At 40.5% G+C, this 19,705-nt stretch overlaps 1 protein-coding gene across 3 annotated transcripts in view; it reads right to left on the bottom strand.

The window, feature by feature from the left end:
• Positions 1-19,705, bottom strand: part of LOC126174800 (cholinephosphotransferase 1) — a 154,059-nt gene that overhangs the window by 78,674 nt on the left and 55,680 nt on the right. For all 3 annotated transcript variants that reach the window (XM_049921172.1, XM_049921173.1, XM_049921175.1), the window contains 2 exons: positions 19,322-19,480; positions 3,181-3,306 (listed from right to left, as the gene is read on the bottom strand). In XM_049921172.1, coding sequence (XP_049777129.1) covers positions 3,181-3,306; positions 19,322-19,480 — 285 coding nt within the window. The remainder of the gene's footprint in view (positions 1-3,180; positions 3,307-19,321; positions 19,481-19,705) is intronic.

The raw sequence follows: 19,705 nt of genomic DNA, 5'->3' as shown, positions 1-19,705 counted from the left end.
TTGCGTCAGTACATAGCACGCCACTGATGGTAACGCCAGAGACACCTGTTGGGGCCTGGTACCCAGAAAGATGTCTGATCTTCGTCCAGACTTTGGAAGGTGACGCATGGCACCAAATGGTCAACACATACCTATCCCAACACTCCTATTTCCATCGTTTTATAAGCTGGCATACATGGGCACAGAGCCGCTTAAAGGCTATCAGGTGCCCTAGGAAGAGTGTCACTTATGCCGCTGTAGAGCTTGCCAAAGCTCTGTAATTGCCTCAGCGACTCCCAGCGAGCACCAAGAGACTGTCTTTCACTGGGAGCACCCTTTAGGGATCACATTTTCTGCTAGAGAAACGATTGTGGTAGTCACTTGCTCAACCGTCACATCGATGTTACCAAGTGGGGCAGAGTCAACGGTGACATCAGAGGTCAATGGTAACATCAGAGGTGAAAGTTTCCCAGTCCGCCTTGTTTAATGCCCATCTGGGCAGGCGTCCGTGGGCCTGACGCTGGGGCAGTGACAGGAAGATGGGGAAGTGGTCACTACAACACAGGTCGTTATGTGCTCTACGGTGGATAGATGGGAAAAGTCCTGGGCTGCAAATTGATAAATCAATGGCCGAGTGACTACCATGAGTCACACTGAAATGTGTTGCGGCCCCAGTATTTAAGACACAGAGGTCGAAATGAGGCAGTAAAGTTTCGACATCTTTGCCTCAGCCAGTAAGCACAGTGTCACCTCACATGGGGCTACGGGTGCTAAAATCTCCCAAAAGTATAAAAGGTTCAGGGAGTTGATCAATCAGTGCAGCTAATACATTCAGGGGTACTGCACCATCTGGAGGAAGATATACATTACGGACAGTTATTTCCTGTGTCGTCCGTATTCTGACCGCCACAGCTTCAAGGGGGTTTGAAGGGGCACAGTTCACTACAGACTGAGTTTAGGACATAAACGCAAACTCCACCTCATGCTCGATCAAAATCGCTATGGAGGGCAAGGGTCCACATTGCCGGGAACCAGGTTTCCTGGAGGGCAATGCAGAAAGCAGGTAAACGTAAATGTCGTGTGACTAGGGCCTCCCGTCGGGTAGACCGTTCACCGGGTGAAAGTCTTTCGATTTGACACCACTTCGGAGACTTGCGCGTTGATGGGGATGAAATGATGACGATTATGACAACACAACACCCAGTTCCTGAGCAGAGAAAATCTCCAACCCAGCGGGGAATTGAACCCGGGCTCTTAGGACTGACATTCTGTCGCACTGACCATTCAGCTACCGGAGGTGGACAAAAAAAAAGTGTAAAGCTTAACAGTTGCCGTAGCTCAGCCAGGCGGTGGAAAAAACTACCGCAATTCCACTGGAGGGGGACATCATTGTGAGACTGGGACATGGAACATTCAATGAAGCAGTGTATGCCTAAGAGTCACCTGCTGCTACTGACTTTCGCCTGAGCAATCTATATCCATTGTGCCTGGGGGTCCGGCAAGTTCCAGGTCCTCAGCGGACGTCAGAATCTCCACCCCAACCTCAGATGCAGAGCATGGTGTGGGTGCCACCGCAAGCTCATTGTTCTTAGGGGTCTTCTTTTTCAATTTCTCGCACTGTTCCGTGGGTTTCCCTGGCAGAGAGGACTTCACTGAATCAGTCTCCAGGACTGAGGATGAGAGTGAAGCATTACAACCAGCTGCTTTTGGGCTCTTCAGCCGCTGGTGGTGTCATCTTTCCCACTAGCAGAAACGTGGGAAGGGAGTGACCCAAGGGACCCCTTACTAGGGAGAGGAGCTGAAGAAGCCTTACACTTCTCTGGCTCAGAAGTGGGGATGGAAATCCCCGATGGTTGGGGAAAAGGGGGGGGAGGGGGTGTTGCTCCCGAAGTAGGTGGTGCGGGAGCAACAGGGAGGGAAGTGCCCCCCACCATCAAGGGGGCAGGTGTAGTCTCCCGGTTCTGAGAGGCAACAGGAATTCGAGGAACTGATGGGGTGAGTACTGTAGCAGTGCCGTATGAGGTGGTCACAGCCACAGGATGAAGGCACTCAAATTTCCTCTTAGCCTCAGTGTAGGTCAGTCGGTACAGGGTCTTGTACTCCATGATTTTCCTTTCTTTCTAGAGAATCCTGCAGTCTGGCAAGCAAGGCGAATGGTGCTCTCTGCAGTTGACAAAGATGGGAGGCGGGTGCCTGCAGTATTGGGATGCGATTGACGTCCAGAATCTCGACAGGTGGGGCTGGAAGTACAGCGGGAAGACATATGGCTGAACATCCAGCACTTAAAGCACCACATCAGGGGAGGGATATATGGCTTGACGTCACAATGGTAGCTCCCGGTTCTGAGAGGCAACAGGAATTCGAGGAACTGATGGGGTGAGAACTGTAGCAGTGCCGTATGAGGTGGTCACAGCCACAGGATGAAGGCACTCAAATTTCCTCTTAGCCTCAGTGTAGGTCAGTCGGTCCAGGGTCTTGTACTCCATGATTTTCCTTTCTTTCTAGAGAATCCTGCAGTCTGGCAAGCAAGGCGAATGGTGCTCTCTGCAGTTGACAAAGATGGGAGGCGGGTGCCTGCAGTATTGGGATGCGATTGACGTCCAGAACCTCGACAGGTGGGGCTGGAAGTACAGCGGGAAGACATATGGCTGAACATCCAGCACTTAAAGCACCACATCAGGGGAGGGATATATGGTTTGACGTCACAATGGTAGACCATCACCCTGGCCTTCTCGGGCAATGTGTCAACCTTGAAGGCCAAGATGAAGGCACCGGTGGCAACCTGGTTATCCCTCGGAACCTGATGGACGTGCCGGATGAAATGAACACCCTCCGCTCTAAATTGGCGTGCAGCTGGTCGTCAGACTGCAAAGGAAGGTCCGTGTGGAATATAATATCCTGGACCATATTAAAGCTCTTATGAGGTGTGATGGTAACAGAAACATCCCCCAACTTGCCACAAGCGAGTAATGCCTGTGACTGGGCAGACGATGTGTGTGTGTGTGTGTGTGTGTGTGTGTGTGTGTGTGTTTGTTCTATTTTTCACAAAGTCCTTGTTGGCCGAAAGCTGATTTTGTGATAGACAGAGTAGGTCACAGATTCTTCAACTCACAATCTAAATTCAGGAATAAATCATGACTCTTTAGGAGTAAATCACATTGCAGATGTATTAAACCAGACAACAGATATTTGGATACTTACCAAACACAGCCATAACACTATATATTCACGAATGAAAAAATTGAAATACTGATTGAGAAACAGCATGGCCGGCCCAACCAGAGCTGTATCTAAATACTCCATTTCATTCTTCGTCATATGAGCAACCTAAGGAAGAAATGAGTATGATATAAATATGATTCTTCAGATTTGAAGCAAATTAAAATTCACATTTAATGCCGAGTTCTGAAACTGAAGACACATATGTAGCAGTTAGCTAATTCTATTAAGGAAAACACATTCCAAATTTTAAAATGTTTCATTCTTTTACCACCATATTTTTTTGTAAAACAGTAAACCTAGTCTAACATACTGGAATTGCTATTAAATCACAATGATAACAGAAAATGTTGATGTCCTCAATGCTCAAGGTGAGAAGCTTGCTAGACAAAGAAGCCACAGAATATACCGATAGGCCGAATACCCTGTCATCTAATTCAACTCTGGCTATTAATAATGTAGGAAGCAGATATGATAGGACATAAAATTTTAAGTGTTTTGCAACACCTTTATTCTTGTTTGTTAGAACAGAGATTATGTCATCTGCTAAATTAACTTCATGTGCTGTTGTCTGCATATAAATGTCATGTACTGAAATTTGTACACCAAATGCACTTCACAACCACTCTCTGAATATGCCCTAAGCACAAATGACTAAGGCAGACTTCAATTTGTCTAACATATCAGGAAGAGGTCACAACTGCTGAACAGCTTACTGCAAGTTACTTGAGCTACTATTTTTTTCAGCAACACATGCCCTGCTCCTCAACAGTGAGGTGAGAGCTTAAGGGGAACAGGGAATGAGAACATTTATGTTGCTTCACTAAATTTCATGTTGTCCCATTAGAGGTAAGAAATGGAATAAATACATGTTGAATGCTGAGGGATGTGTACATCGGAAACAGAGATGCCACTGTTGCCTCAGAGCAGTAATAGCTTTATTGCTACCAGTCGTAGTTAATTGAATATGAATAGTCTAAGAACTGTGGCACTGTGGTTGCTTCCTACTCCTCGACTCATTCTTCCATTCTTCCTTACTGAAGTATGCAGGTTATATAAGGCAAGTCGTGACTTCTTACGACCAATTACCAGGATCAGATGCCCTCTAACATAGCTGCATTTTAAGAGACTATGGAAAAATTGAGTGATGCTGTGTACACAATTGCAAACGTGCTTCTTTAGAGGAAAAGTGACACATGGAAAAAGTTCACTGCTACAGTCCACACTTCAGACAGACACACAAATAAAAACAAAAAAAGTTCATCCAATGCAAATAACATGGTTGTATTTTTATTTATTTCTCCTCTCGTAAGACAAAACATATGTGCTTCATCAGACGAAATACCAGCACAGAGCAACATCACTGTTATCAACAAGCCCGCTATTTGTGTACTCTTTTGATCATGCCAGCTTGGGTTTATGTGCTAATAGAGAGTTGTGTAGCTTATCATTCATTTCTGTAACTTTTTCACAGACTGTTGTAACTTTATATTAAAAATTAATCACTATTTAGAGAATACATTTCAAACTTGTTTCCCATACTGTCATTACAGAATTGACATTGTATCGGGAGGGAGGGAGGGAGGGAGGGAGGGAGGGAGGGAGGGGTTCAACACTAAAATAAAATAAGGTTACAGCAGCCTTCAAAAGTTATGCATATAATAGGTGCATTCAATAAGTAATGTAACACATTTTCTTCCCCTCTACGCAGGTTTGTTTTATTGGGACTTCACTATGCCATATTATTCCTCTGTCTTTTGGCTACAAAACCCTACTTTTCAATATAATCTCCATTCAGGAGCAGAAGACTCAGCCTTGGTACAAGCTGTCAGTCATCACTTCAGTCTGCATATATACACCATAGGTGTACGAGACTTGAAAACAGATCTTTGGAACCATAAAGCTCCATTTGATTAAAGTACTTACGCCTGGGTTTCAGGTAAGATTCCCCATTTTGTCTGATGCTCAGGTGCTATTTCAACATTGTTGGAGAGCCTCTGCAATGTGGTACGAGTTTAGTGGGAATACAAAGTGGGCTGAGGCACGAATGGGAATTAGGATTAGGATGGGGGTGTGCTAGGGTAGTCTATGCAGTTGTGCCATGCCACTGTGCCAGCGTGGTGAAGTCATTAGAGCAGCTGCCTAGTGAGCATAACACCCACGTTTGAATACTGGCCTTGGTACAAATTTTCAGTCATTGCTTCAGTCTGCACACATACATCATTAAGTTATTAGTGGAACTTCACAATAGAAATGAAAACTATGCCTGCAAATTGCCCAACATTCGCATTTTGTCCTTGTTGTTAAATACCAGCACTATTAATTAGTTCTACAACAAGTTACAGAATAATTTATCAGTATATTAACGGCTGTAATCTCAAGAAGATACAATTTGATGATATCGAAAGGTCGATGGGATGCTCCCATCTTACATTCCGAATGTGTGGTAAATACACTGATAGGGAAACATGACTCACATTACTGTCAGAATCAGTTTTAGAATAGTCTTCTTCAGCATTGCTTGAACTATCACTGCTTACTCCGAAAGTATAATTAAATTTTCGATGCATTATTACACAATACCATCATTTTTGGCTGCCTCACTGATGACAAATGCAGTTCTAATCACAATTTTTGTCCAGTTCTCGCTTGTCACTTTGCTGACAGCTGTTACAAAGAGATTTTCAACTTGAGAAACGGTGAACTTTTTACTGTTTGCAGCAAAGTAATTTGTTATTTGTGCCCTTATCCCTCCAACGGCACTGAAATGACAATGGTATGGAGGGAGCTAAATAATTTCATGCCCATGCCTTTTAGCAATCTCCTCAATTACATATGTCTGAAATTGTGGTTTCTTTTGTGCCAATATTTGTTCAAATTTTCTCTGAAATCCACTTTTTATTGTATCAGAATAATATAGTCTTTTTTTTATTGCCATACTTGGTGTCATATTGTAACAATGAAATTATATGGAGCATTATCCATAACAATCACTGATGGCCTCGTCAGATTCGTCATGAGTGATGCCTCAAACCACTTTTGAAAAGCTACATTGTGCGTCTCTTCGTAGTAATAACCTGTCTTTTTAAAATGAAACATTAACAAGCAGTTTGGCACAAAACCATCTGATGTAGCTGCTTAATAATTCACTTTCCTTTTCCAAAAGGTCTTGTCACTGCCTCCTTCAGCATTTTGTCAATCCAGCCCCTACGTAATGGATGGCTAGCATCAATCCATGTTTCATTTAGATAGAATGTATCTGCAAATACCACAGTCGTAATCCTGCTCAGAAATCTACACACTGCTAGGCAACAACATCTGTGCTTTCTGTTTATATTCTATGTCTGTTAAACATTGTATAGATTAAGCCTTTTTCTTTTAATGCCATGTACAATGAAAATTTGCTTCATTTAACAAGATTGTCTTTCTGAAGTGATGAGTAATTTAGAGTAGGAGGTTCTTCTAATATCTACATATGATGATGATGATTAGTGTCTTTCTCGAAATCATCCAAAGCTGTCACTTGCTTCTTTGACCTCTTCTTCCCTGGTGTGTATGCAGCCTAGTTATGCCACTCTTGCCACAATCTATACTGCACTTTTCTTTCCCTGTCAATACAACAGTGTTCTTGCTTATTTTCAATGCTGCTGCAATCCTCTTATTAACATGAACAACAGGTAATTGTTGGCCTGGCTGTGCAGCACACTTTTCTTTCTCCATTTCACTTTGAATGTTGGGTTGGCATTACTTGTTGCACTGGACTTTATTCGAAGCAAAACAGAAACAAATAAACACTAAAAACAACAAAAATGAAAAACTACAAGCTGAACTGTTTAAACAAACAATGAAATGACAGCACCAGATGCACATGAAGCACTCACTGGCACATTTCAGACATGCATGTATCTACTTTGCAAAGCAGATCCACAACTGATTCTATGGAAGATGAAGGCAAAAGGACAATAAGTTACAGACTTCTCAAAAGTCAAAGAGGGCAGAGAGAGGATGTTAAAAGTGCAAACAAATAAAAAGGAAACATTAAGAATTTATTGGGATGGTAATTAGAACTTTAAGGAAATGAAAATGGAACAAAAGATTAAAATGGAGGAATGTGATAAGTACAGTTGGGGCATGCTGAGGTACAGCATGTGGCACCAGGCATTCTTTTCACAACATGTGCCGTAATGTACACCCCGGTGCTAAGAAATCATTGCAGTGAAACTACAATTTTACGTTTTCCGATTTTACGTTTCTCACGATTCTACACCTTAAATTCGTAGCCCCTGTGAAAAACCCATAAATTCAATGCTAAAAATTCCCTGATTTTACGTTCCTTCCTAGTAAGGTTTACATCGATTCTAAGTTCTTACTCGACGCATCACAAGACTTTGTCCCGTTTTCTTCCTACTGACATTTGATGTGAGTGAACAAATTATAAATGGCTCAAAAGACTTATGGTTCACACCATGGGTGGTGGCAGAATTAAGGGAATATTTTAGACCGTTGTGGAGAGGGCATGTGTGAGAGGGGCAATGCTGACGTAGTCCACAATCAGTGTCGTCAACACACCTTGCAGCATTTACATTCACCATGCAATTATGATACAACTACTGTTAGATTGCAGTGGTAAAGGAAAAAGAAGACAGTTGATGTGAAGTGTTCCGGACTGAACTATTGTGTTACAAAGAGGCCCAGCTTTTGTACCACTTATAATTCAGTCCCATTTTTTGCATGTATTTCCAATGTACTATTTTCAGCAACACTATAAATCATCAACTTTTTAAATTCAATCACTGTGTTTCAAAGAATATGCTCAGCCATAATTGAGAGATGATACCCATTTCCGGCTACTAAACTCTTATTGACTGGTGGCTTGTTAAGTCACCCAATAGCAAGTGCAGCCACCATATCCTCTAACACACACATAAAATGAGCTCATCTACTGGATGTGTGGAGAGTGGTCCTTCGGCGATGGGAGTGCAGGTAGAGGTGAAAGCATTTTGTGAAGTGCTGAAAATATGCTTTTCATGTAGATCATGTGCTATGACAGAGATACCACACAGAAATAGAACAAGGATTTTGCGATAGCACGTTTTAAAGACTTTCATATTCAAATCTGACAAGATGCAGTTTCAACAACTACATACACTACTCCTGTATATACTTTGCACCACACTCTGTAGATTGTAAAGATTGGCAGCAGTGACAGAGGGGCATTTCTTTCAAATTTACATTTTACACAGTGTACAGAACTTCACTGAGCCGGCTTCTCTGAAGCTTGTAACATCAGTTAGGGAAGTAAACTTATTTTTTCACATCTCTCTTTCTCTCATAAAGCGCAAAATAACACTTTCACAGTGGCAAGCATATGAACTGCAGCTCATAAGAGAAGCACCAAACAATAACAGCAATGGTGACAAAGCACGTCACAAAGAAGAGAGCCGCATTTATGCTTATGGGTTAACCACTTATCTGCAGTGATGTTTTCGGTTTAATTCAATATGTTCATAAATTTTTGCTTTTTTCTGGATGAGCATAAAGGATGATCTCTCTCAAACATGTGATTTTAATGTATAATTTGTAGTCATAGGATGTCAGAAAACAGCTTGATTACCTTGTACCCAGGTATCAATTTCAATATTTTGATGGGTTTTTACTTGCTGTTACACATCTGTGGTTTTTTAAGAACTGATGAAATTCATTACCACAAATTGTTGTATGAACATTGTCTTGTACATTTAATTTGCTTCACTTAGATTTTATACAAAGTGTTGGAGAGGATTGCAATTTTTAATCATGTACGACAATTACATGTGGTTTTATTCATGTTTTTGGGGTTTTTCCTCAATTCTGCATTTTCCTCAATTTTGCGTTTTTCAAGTCTGGACCGTACGAAAACAGAAAATATGGGTTGCACTGCAATCTGATTACTTATCATCATGTCCTGAAATGAGGGACATCCTACCCAAGGTACTTCCCACCCCTTCTAAAGTGGTGCTCTGTTGCCCACTCAATCTCCACAACATCCTAATCCATCCCTCTGTCACTCCCAACCCCAACCCCTTGCCACAGGGATCATGTCCTTGTGGAAGCCACAGTTGCAAGACCTGCCCAATCCACCCATCCCACACTTCCTACTCCAGTCCTGTCACAGGCTTAGCCTATCCCATCAGGGGCTGGGCCACCTGTGAAAGCTGAAATTTCATATACCAGCTCTACTGCAATCACTACACAGACTTTTATATTGGTATGACTACCAACCAGCTGTGCACCAGTGATGAACAGCGACCACCAATATGTGGCCAAGAACAAAGTAGACCACCCTGTGGTACAACATGTACATGAACATAACATGCTTGATGTCAATGGCAGTTTCACTACTAGAGCCAACTGGATCCTCCCCTCCACCACCAGTTTTTCTGAACTGTGCGGATGGGAGTTACCTTTGCAACACATTCTACTTCTACATCTACATCCATACTCCGCAAGCCACCTGATGGTGTGTGGCGGAGGGTACCTTGAGTACCTCTATCGGTTCTCTCTTCTATTCCAGTCTCGTATTGTTCGTGGAAAGAAGGATTGTCGGTATGCTTCTGTGTGGGCTCTAATCTCTCTGATTTTATCCTCATGGTCTCTTCGCGAGATATACGTAGGAGGGAGCAATATACTGCTTGACTCTTCGGTGAAGGTATGTTCTCGAAACTTTAACAAAAGCCCGTACCGAGCTACTGAGCGTCTCTCTTGCAGAGTCTTCCACTGGAGTTTATCTATCATCTCCGTAACGCTTTCGTGATTACTAAATGATCCTGTGACAAAGTGCGCTGCTCTCCGTTAGATCTTCTCTGTCACTTCTATCAACCCTATCTGGTACGGATCCCACATTGCTGAGCAGTATTCAAGCAGTGGGCGAACAAGCGTACTGTAACCTACTTCCTTTGTTTTCGGATTGCCTTTCCTTAGGATTCTTCCAATGAATCTCAGTCTGGCATCTGCTTTACCAACGGTCAACTTTATATGATCATTCCATTTTAAATCACTCCTAATGCGAACTCCCAGATAATTTATGGAATTAACTGCTTCCAGTTGCTGACCTGCTATATTGTAGCTAAATGATAAGGGATCTATCTTTCTATGTATTCGCAGCACATTACACTTGTAATTATCTGCTCCTAAAAAATATCCCAGCCCTAACTTACAGTAACATACTGACTCAGCCAGACAGCATTCTTCCCCCCACCCGGCTATTCCTTCCCCTTTCCTGCCCCCTCTATATTGCTACTTATATTCTATGTGACAATCTTATTCTGGTCCAAGCTGCCGGAGATGGCGGCCACGTATGCAAGAGCTCTGCTGGCTTGTTTGAACGAAAATGTGTGTGTTTCCTTTACTGACAAAGGCTTTGGCTGAAAGCTAATGTGTGAGTGTCTCGTTATTGAGCCTGCCTGCAACTTAACATGTTATCTTTATCCAGAATGAAATTTTCATTCTGCAGCAGAGTGTGCGCTGGTATGAAACTTCCTGGCAGATTAAAACTGTGTGCAAGACTGAGACTCGAACCCGGGATCTTTGCCTTTCGCATGCAAGTGCTCCACCATCTGAGCTACCCAAGCACAGCTCACGACCTGCCCTCACAGTTTCAATTCTGCCACTTCGCAGAGGAGCTTCTGTGAAGTTTGGAAGCTAGGAGACAAGGTACTGGTAGAATTGAAGCTGTGAGGGCAGGTCGTGAGTCGTGCTTGGGTAACTCAGATGGTAAAGCACTTGCTCGCGAAAGGCAAAGATCCCGAGTTCGAGTCGCAGTCCGGCAAACAGTTTTAATCTGCCAGGAAGTTTCAAGTCATCTTTACAGTAATAATCAAAGTCCACTTTCACCACAGGAAATACTCGGTAGAGCGAAAGAGTCATCAGAGTTTTAATATGACAATACCAATATGCAGTAAACAAGTTAAAATTGTAAATAAATGAATATTGTTAAGTTACCGATGATATACAAATAGAACGAAATTTTAAGAAGTATGCAAGAGATTGTGGCTGCCTGCCAACCTAGTCAGTCAGTGGCACGATGTAACCCGAGTCCATTCTTCTGTGATAGTTTTACCACATTCTCGAATTTCATTAACTTTTGAGCTGCATTGTCCAGACTATTTAACCTTAACTGTTTAATGGTCCTCACTAATAAACTTAACGCAATGGCATCCCAGAACGTATTTGAAATAGATTAGCTACCCACACTTTTACTTATAACCACAGGTCACCTGCTTGCGTATTCTACAGAACCCAATGTGCTACAAGAAGTTTTCACGGGGAAAATAAGCAAGAGATTAGCAGAAAATGAGTAGCACACACTGAATTATTACAATAATCCAGGAAAGAGTTAACTTACACAGTCTCAAGTGAGAAGGTATGACCAGTTGCAATGAATGTCACCTATATTAACTTCCTATGGACTTGGGGCTAAACTGAGAAACTTTTCTGTAGGTGTAGTACCATAGGACGCTCTTACCAGTAGCTATGCCCACAGAAGAGAATGTTTCTTAAAATATTCTTCAACTGAACGGCGATAACCACACATATATGAGGTAACCATATCTACCACATCCTCGGGTATTTCTATTCAGTACACAAAATCCAATATGGAAATATTGGCAATTTACATGGCACATAACATGCACATATAAAGTGCAGATACCTAATCTCTATTACAGCATGCTGGTTTTTCAGAGCTTATAGTGGGTGATTTTTAACACACAACATATTCTGCAATCCACATCCGTGACTGAGGTCACTAACACACGCTTGTGTGGTGGTGCTCGACACGGGTAAGCCGGTTTGAATACAGGTGGTGAAATTAATTTTCACTGACAATATATGGCCAGTAAGGGGAGGAGAGGTTGTGGTGTAAAGTTCCTGATCACATTACTTTGTACCAATGTCCTGGTTTAAATACCAAACCTCTCCTCAGTGTCTCATTAAGTGAGGGCATGTGACACTGCTGTTGATGACTCATCCGTCGGATGGGGACATTAAGCCTGGTGGCTCCCTTGGGCTATTCACGAGGAGTAAGCTATGTGCTGGTGCCAGGTTTCACCCTCTCCCTTCTCTCATCGTTGTCGTTGTCGTCATCATCATCATCCAATCAAAAATTAAAATGGAAGGATTCCAAGGCAGGGTAGCTAAAGAAATTGGTTCAAAATGGTCTGAAGACAAAAAGGAGAAACATAGTGAACATATGAAAGCAAAGGGAAAAAAGAAAAGAACACAGTATTGAAATTGGAATTTGGTCCTCAGATGACCTATTCACAGTAAAAAAATCATAAACCCTATGGATGTGATTAAGGTGACCGTTAATGGCAATCCGGAAGGATGAAATTCTAGTACCATTAAGTATCTGGTACTACTCTTCAACAAGAATGGCCCTACATTTACAGGTGAGATCAGCAACTCAAGCTTTGCATCACAACAATAGTCACTAGTAATCAACTAGAAAGCAGAAGTTAACTCTTTGGCTTCCAATCACCTAACAATTGTTCTAAATTCCCTACACTTCATCTCTTGCTTTTATTCTTCCTTCATTTCTTCCAAAAACTAAATGTGCCCTCTGCAAGTCTGTTTTGCAGCTACCCTGCACATAGTTGCATTATCAAACAAGTATGCTGGAAGTTCAAAAGCATGCCTCTCTCAAATAAAGTAGCGTTTCATTCTAGTCACTCGATATTTCAGACCAAGTTGACAGTTGATGGTTGGAGTGATGACATCACAGTTACTGATAGTCTGCGTAAACCTGTTACACTGGCCACTGATGCATTGTGTCTGTGAATTGTGATAACCCATTCAGCATCAACTAAAGCCTGAAGACGGCGCATTGAAGTGCCATAACTGGTAGCCACACAATAAATAAGATCATAATAACAGCTGTAGGCATTTCATTTTCTTACGCAAGTCAGCAAAATCTGCTGCAGGAGCAATTTAAAAACAGAAACCTTCTTGCATCATTAGTAAAGCTAGTTCTACATGCTGAGATAATGAATGCTAGGGAATATGTAAGTGAACATTGAGGAAATATAATTAACATTGAACCCTGCAACTTACAGATAATACAAACAGATACCACTAGGATGCTGAAATAGAAGAGGAAGGTGCGGTCTGAGAACTTATGTAATTCCTTAACCAAGGACACTACAATGTCAAATACCAAGGGAGATAATGCAGTGGGGACACTCGAATTGCATTCAGGGAGATACTGGTTCAAATCCACCCAGTTATCCTGATTTAAGTTTATCAAGGTTTCCATAAATCTCTTAAAGAAAATGTCAGGACACTGACGATTTCCCACCCCAATCTGAGCTTGTGCTCCACTTCTAATGATCTAGTCGCTGATGGGCCATCAAACAGTTTTTTACAATAATTATCTGAAAAATGATGCTTTAAGGGTTTTTTCCCATGATTTATGTTAACATAAGCACTGTTTGTACCATGAAGGCAGTTGATTATGTGAATTCGTTATGGGCAAGCTTGAAGCAAGAAAGTGAGACTAGGTGGAACAATTTCATTACTATGATAGAGTCCGTAGTTACACAGTACAATAACTTATAGAAATCCATGCTGAGAAGGGCACCACTCAAAAACTTCACAGTTACAATATGACTCTTGACACTTTTGGAGCTATTCAGAGATGCTACAGTAGTTCTGGAATGTTAGTGCTATCTGATTATTTCACTTGTTTAGCTGCAGGTGCAAAATCTGAAAAGTCATTGTAACAAATAGTGTGGTTCATAATTTTCTCTAACACATGGTGTGTGCAAAGCTAATGCAAATTGCCCCTCATTTCAAAAACAAAAATTTCAGTGTCTCGTGCATTTAGTTGTGTTGTACAGCTTTTATACTGCTGTCTGTTAACTCTAGATAATATGAATGCAGAAAAAATGTTGTCTCCATATCACAAAAGAGAAAGTTGAAACTCAGGTGTCACACAGAACAACAGATGGAGAGTTACGGTCACAACCAGAGCACAGATTGTACTAGAACTTACAGTCTGGTTCACTGCAGGTTGCTCTGCTCAACAGAAGTTTACTTGTCCCAAATATTCAAACTTGAAGACACTGTGCCCAAGAGTGGGGACACTTGGGGTAGTATGAGTGAGCAAAATCTATTTGTAAAGCTTTTCGGCTCAGCAGAGAAATGAAAATACATACAGGCATCAATAATGTAGACAGCAAACACAGTCTGAATGGGAAAATGCCAATCTTCTAGCAACGTTATTTTAGTCTCTGAGAATCACGTGATTTGCAAAATATGCATGTCTTTATAGGCTTTAAGAAGAACGAAAAGCACAGATATAAAGAATTATAGACCTTTTATGGACACCTTTAATGTACATGACGCTAGAGTGAAAAGTGAATGCCAAGGATGAAAGGGAAAACATGTTTAGACAAAATGCAGAAAATTACAGTCTCCATTAAGAGTGTAATGACAACAAATTGTTGCTGGATGATTTTGCTGTAAACAGAAAACTCACTATAAAAGGTACTATTTGCCCACACTAGAACATCAATAATAAAGGGCCATGGAAATCTCTGGATGGGGATACAATTAATCAGATACATCATGCACTTATTCAATGATGTTATGGTTAGAGGGGGTGCAGATGTTGCTTCAGACAACTGCACGGTGTTGGTCAAGTATAGGCAGAGGATATCAAGAACAATCTATAACCACACAGAAAGGGATAGGAAGTAATGTGAACACAATTGTCACCAGAGACAGAGAGAACAAGAAAAATTCCAAAGAGAAATTGATAAAGGGACGAGATCAACTGTCATTGAGGAGGAAGCTATCCTCAAAGTGCAATGGAAATTAATGGAACAGACAATATGACAGATGCTGGAATCCAAGCTGGAACAGAGAAACAGAGTTAAATGAGGTGAATGTATGACAATGACTGTGAGAAGGCTACTGAAGAATGGAACAGTATAAGGAAAACGAGGAAAAAAATGCTCCAGCAAGAACTTGAGCTGCCAGACACAATTATGACAAAAAGAGATTTAAGCAAAAATTACTTGCAGAAGGAAACGAGAGAAATGGAGACAAACAGAATGAAAGGCACTGAGAAATGCAGATATGAAAAGGATATTATAATAATGTTTAAAGAAATAAAAAAGAGAAAATAAGGATGGCAGCTTCAGACAACAACATGCAGGGATAAAGATGGAAAGCTGATCAGAGACGAAACCAGAATTATAGGAAGATGTGAAAATATTTTCAAGAACGAACTGAAACCTAGGGAAGTTCAGGAATTTGAAGGAGATATAGCGTCCCCAGTGAAATAATACATAAAGACTTAAAAAACAGTATTTATAAAGACGAGACATTTAAAAATTGAATAATATATATTTTTATCATGTAACCATAAAATAATAATTTCACTGTGTAAGTTTCGAGAGCAAAGAAATATAACAAAATGATCTAAAGAGACGACAAGATACACTCTTTTGTTAATTTTTTTGTCGTCTTCACTTCTTCTCTTGTCTTAGTTGTGTGTAGACAGACATCTTGCGAGTGCTGGCAAATGTAAGCATATTTGTACTAATTAAGCAGATAATACACTGATTTAATATTATTGTTCACTTTTAATTTCTAAGAGGTGATCCTGATTTCATGTCTGCCTTCCTTGAATTAACCTGCATTCGAGCAATTTACAGAGCAACAATCGCAGCGGCCGATGCAGCCAACGACGCCATTACGTGGCGATATTAACTTCTAAAATTTAGCGGAAGTGAAAAACTCGCCCGCTATTAACATAATATACATTTTTCTCCACAGCCGCCTGACGCTGCAGAAGATACGTAGCTTTAAGATTCTTATTTTCAGTACAACAGCCAAGAGTCAGAGCCAGGATTCTGACTACCATGCAGTGGTTAATGGAGGTAAGAAGGAATACTCTCGCACGTGTGTGGGCTGCAATTGTAATTAATAACAAAAGATTTTTTGCTTTAAAGTGAACTGACTAGCCGAGGAAATTAATATGAATAGTTTATTCCATTGCTCAACTTATATGTTCATGTTTTAAGATTCAGTGAGTCTAACGTTCATTAACGTAAAAAATAATTTATACTGAAGATTAATATTGTTAAAAAGGAGAACTTCACAAAAGCATTTAATTGTAAATCAAAATAAAATGAAATATTTTTATTAAGACCCACCACTTAAGTCGGCAACAATCAACATAATAATAATAATAATAATAATAATATATTAAATTACGATGGCCGACGGATGCGAGAAAGAGATAGCAATAAGCAGATAGCAATGAGGATGGAGAAGAAGTGACATCACAAGAAGTGACTGGAGCTGTTAAGAAAACAAAAAAACTACAGAATGGGGGGAGGGGGGGGGGGAGACAAGGTACCAAGTGAAATATTCAAGTATGGTGGTATAAGTTATTAAAGAAAATAGAAGGACTAGTTCAGAAAATATGGAGAAGTGAAAAAACGACAACAAACTGGAACATAACCATTACTATACCAATATATAAAACAAACTGCAAAAGCCATATAGGTATAGCATTGACAATTGCTGCCTGCAAAATTCTTGCTAGGATACTGAACAAGAAATTATGACCTTATGCAGAAGCCATGGTTGCGGAATACCAGTGTGATTTAAGGAAGAAAGGAGCAAGAACATATCAGATGTTATCCCTTATATTGTTAATGGAAAAGCGTCACAAATTTAAATAATGGTACATCAACTACATGTGGACTTCGAAATGCAGCGTACGACAGTGTCGATAGGAAAAGCCTTTCCAACACTGTGGAAGTTGCAGATATCAACAAAACTGTATGACATTTTTTAAGCGATCTATTCAGCTCCAATACAGTACTACACTATAATAAAATGCTAAAAACTTGTTAAAATGACTAAGCAATGCCAACTGCAAAATAAAAGCTAATAGAAAACATTCCAATAATTTTCTGTTCTTTCAAAGACTTAACCAAGAAGACTCTTTATTGGACAACACACCCATGCTCAGAAGGAATAGAGAATATCTGCTGTAAAACTGTGTAGGTCTGGAACATGAAGTGGCTGCACTTGGCCTCATCATGTGTAAGAAAGAGGGGGAATTAAAAAACTGAACACCAGAAACAAAACAAGGTGGAGATGTGTTGAGAGGTTTGAACGGTATGAAAGAGTAAATCAGTTTAAGTACTTGGGTGGAATGGTTAGGGACGACAGTATGGTACCAACAGATATAAATGCGAGAACAGCTGCAGCTAACAACTACTATTACAGCTTCCTTAAAATGCTGCAGTCCTGCAACATTTCAAGGCAGTGGAAGATGAAAGTTTACAAAATGATTATAAAACCTGTAGTTATGTATTGTCATGAAATGTGGACAGTAACACAAAGAGTCAGAAATGCTTTGGATGCATGGGAATGCAAAGTCCTGTGGAAGATATAAGGGGCAGTATGTAATAATGGTACTTGGAGAATTATGACCAATTCAGAACTGTACGAAATCTATAAGAATCCACTAATAATGTAGATGTACAGGCATAAAGGTTACCGTGGTTGGGACATGTGCAGGGAACGGAAAAACTGCGAGTACCAAAGAAAGTGCTATTTGCAAAGCCACAGAGTAGCTGCTCAGTGCGAGACCAAGATCGTGATGGCTGGATGATACAGACACACATCTCAGAAGATCAGGAGTGTGGAGCTAGATAATGCTGATGAAGTCAAGATATGAATGGAGGAGACAGTTGACTGACAAGATCCAGGTCCTTCATTAGCTGTAGTGCCTGAAAAGAGGAGATATCATGGAAGAGAAACCTGAAATTTAGATGTCATGTATAATAACAGATGCAAAGTTACAGTCACAAACAGAGCAACAAGTGTGCCAAAACTTGCAGTTTTGTCCACCCCTGGTTGCCCCACTCAACAGAAGTTTACTTGCCCTGCAAGTCACACTTGAGCACGCTGTCCCTGAGAGCAGGCATGCTGGAGCAAGTACAAGTGAGCAAAATCTCCTATTTGCAAACTTCTTCAGTTCAGTACAGAAATGAAAATAAATACAGGCATGAGTAAAGTAGGCAGCCCACCATCTAACGACACTATTGTAGGTCTCCAAGAACCATGTGATTTGTAAAATATTTATGTCTTTATAGACTTAATGAGAAAAGTGATGGCACAGATATGTAGAATTATGGAACTCTCTCACTAGTGTCAATTCTTTTGTATTATTAGGTAATAAAGATGCCCTCAACTCATAAAGTTGGTTTGAATACCACAATGCTTTACTAGGCATGGTCCTTTTGGAAGTGGCATGTCCTTGTCTTCCTCTAACCTTTGAACAGACTTGCACAGGCAGTTATGAGGAGACCTACACTTTAATGTGGACTCTGACCAGTGGGCAACTTAGGATTTTTCATATTAGCAAATCACTGCCAGAAGTGAAAGAATCAACAAGTGATACATGTCCTAAAACCAAGTGATGATTCAATCTTTGACCTTTGAGTTTTGCACCAAGACACTTACCCAGTGACTACCTAACCACATATTGTGGAATTAACCACATATTGTGGAATCAAGGAACGAATTTTGTGCTAAGAGTCCATGTCCATGTTTTTTCCTTTGCTTTGTTTTTCTTCCACAGAAGCTTTGGTATAGTTCTGCATCATTTTGCAGTGAACAAAATACATATTAACAGAGTACGATAACACAGGTGTACATTAGACTAAACGCTTCCTGATTAAAAGAACCAGGTACATTATTCTTAATGGAGACACACTATCAGAAAGAAAAGAGAAATCCTTTGTGCCTCAAGAAATGATTGGGTCAAGCCTATTCTACTATCCCACCTGATCTGAAATCCATGATTCAATCAATTCATTATTATTTTTATTAGTCTGGGACTATTACCAAATTGGGTTAAGTTGAAGAGTGCCCCCCACCCCCTAGGTACCTGGGTAATTGGGAGGGGGGGGGGGGAGAGAGAGAGAGAGAGAGAGAGAGAGAGAGAGAGAGAGAGAGAGAGAGAGAGAGAGAGAGAGAGAGAGAGAGAGAGAGACTTTCAGAAATGCAGAACATAATTATGTTAAAAAGAGAAAATTAAATAACTTACATAACTTACCACTAATCTGTTCGTCACTTTCGCTGCCACCATACCAAATGCAAGTATATATAGTGCTGGATGTTGCTCATATACATTTTCTGCACTCTTCCTGTATATGATATATGCAGGTAGAATTACAAGGCTAAAAGGTATGACTGGTGATAGTACACTTGTGCCCTGTATAAAGGGTAGAATTAAGATTATTAGCTGGAAGTATCATACAATCCACAAAGGTTTAAAAGCTCTGAGACTACATAATTATAACTGATTGTCTATGCTCTACATAATGGGAAAATGAACAGATTATGTTTACTTATTAATATTTTGCAAGTGAAATTTGTAAGAAAAATATCTTTTTATGAAGTGAAAATTTGCATTACTTGATCAAATGTAAACAGTTCC

This window comes from Schistocerca cancellata, chromosome 3 (genome assembly GCF_023864275.1).
Source record: "Schistocerca cancellata isolate TAMUIC-IGC-003103 chromosome 3, iqSchCanc2.1, whole genome shotgun sequence".
Classification (NCBI taxonomy): Eukaryota; Metazoa; Arthropoda; class Insecta; order Orthoptera; family Acrididae; genus Schistocerca; species Schistocerca cancellata.
The sequence above is the reverse complement of the archived record's forward strand: the minus strand, read 5'-3'. Positions and strand labels throughout refer to the sequence as shown.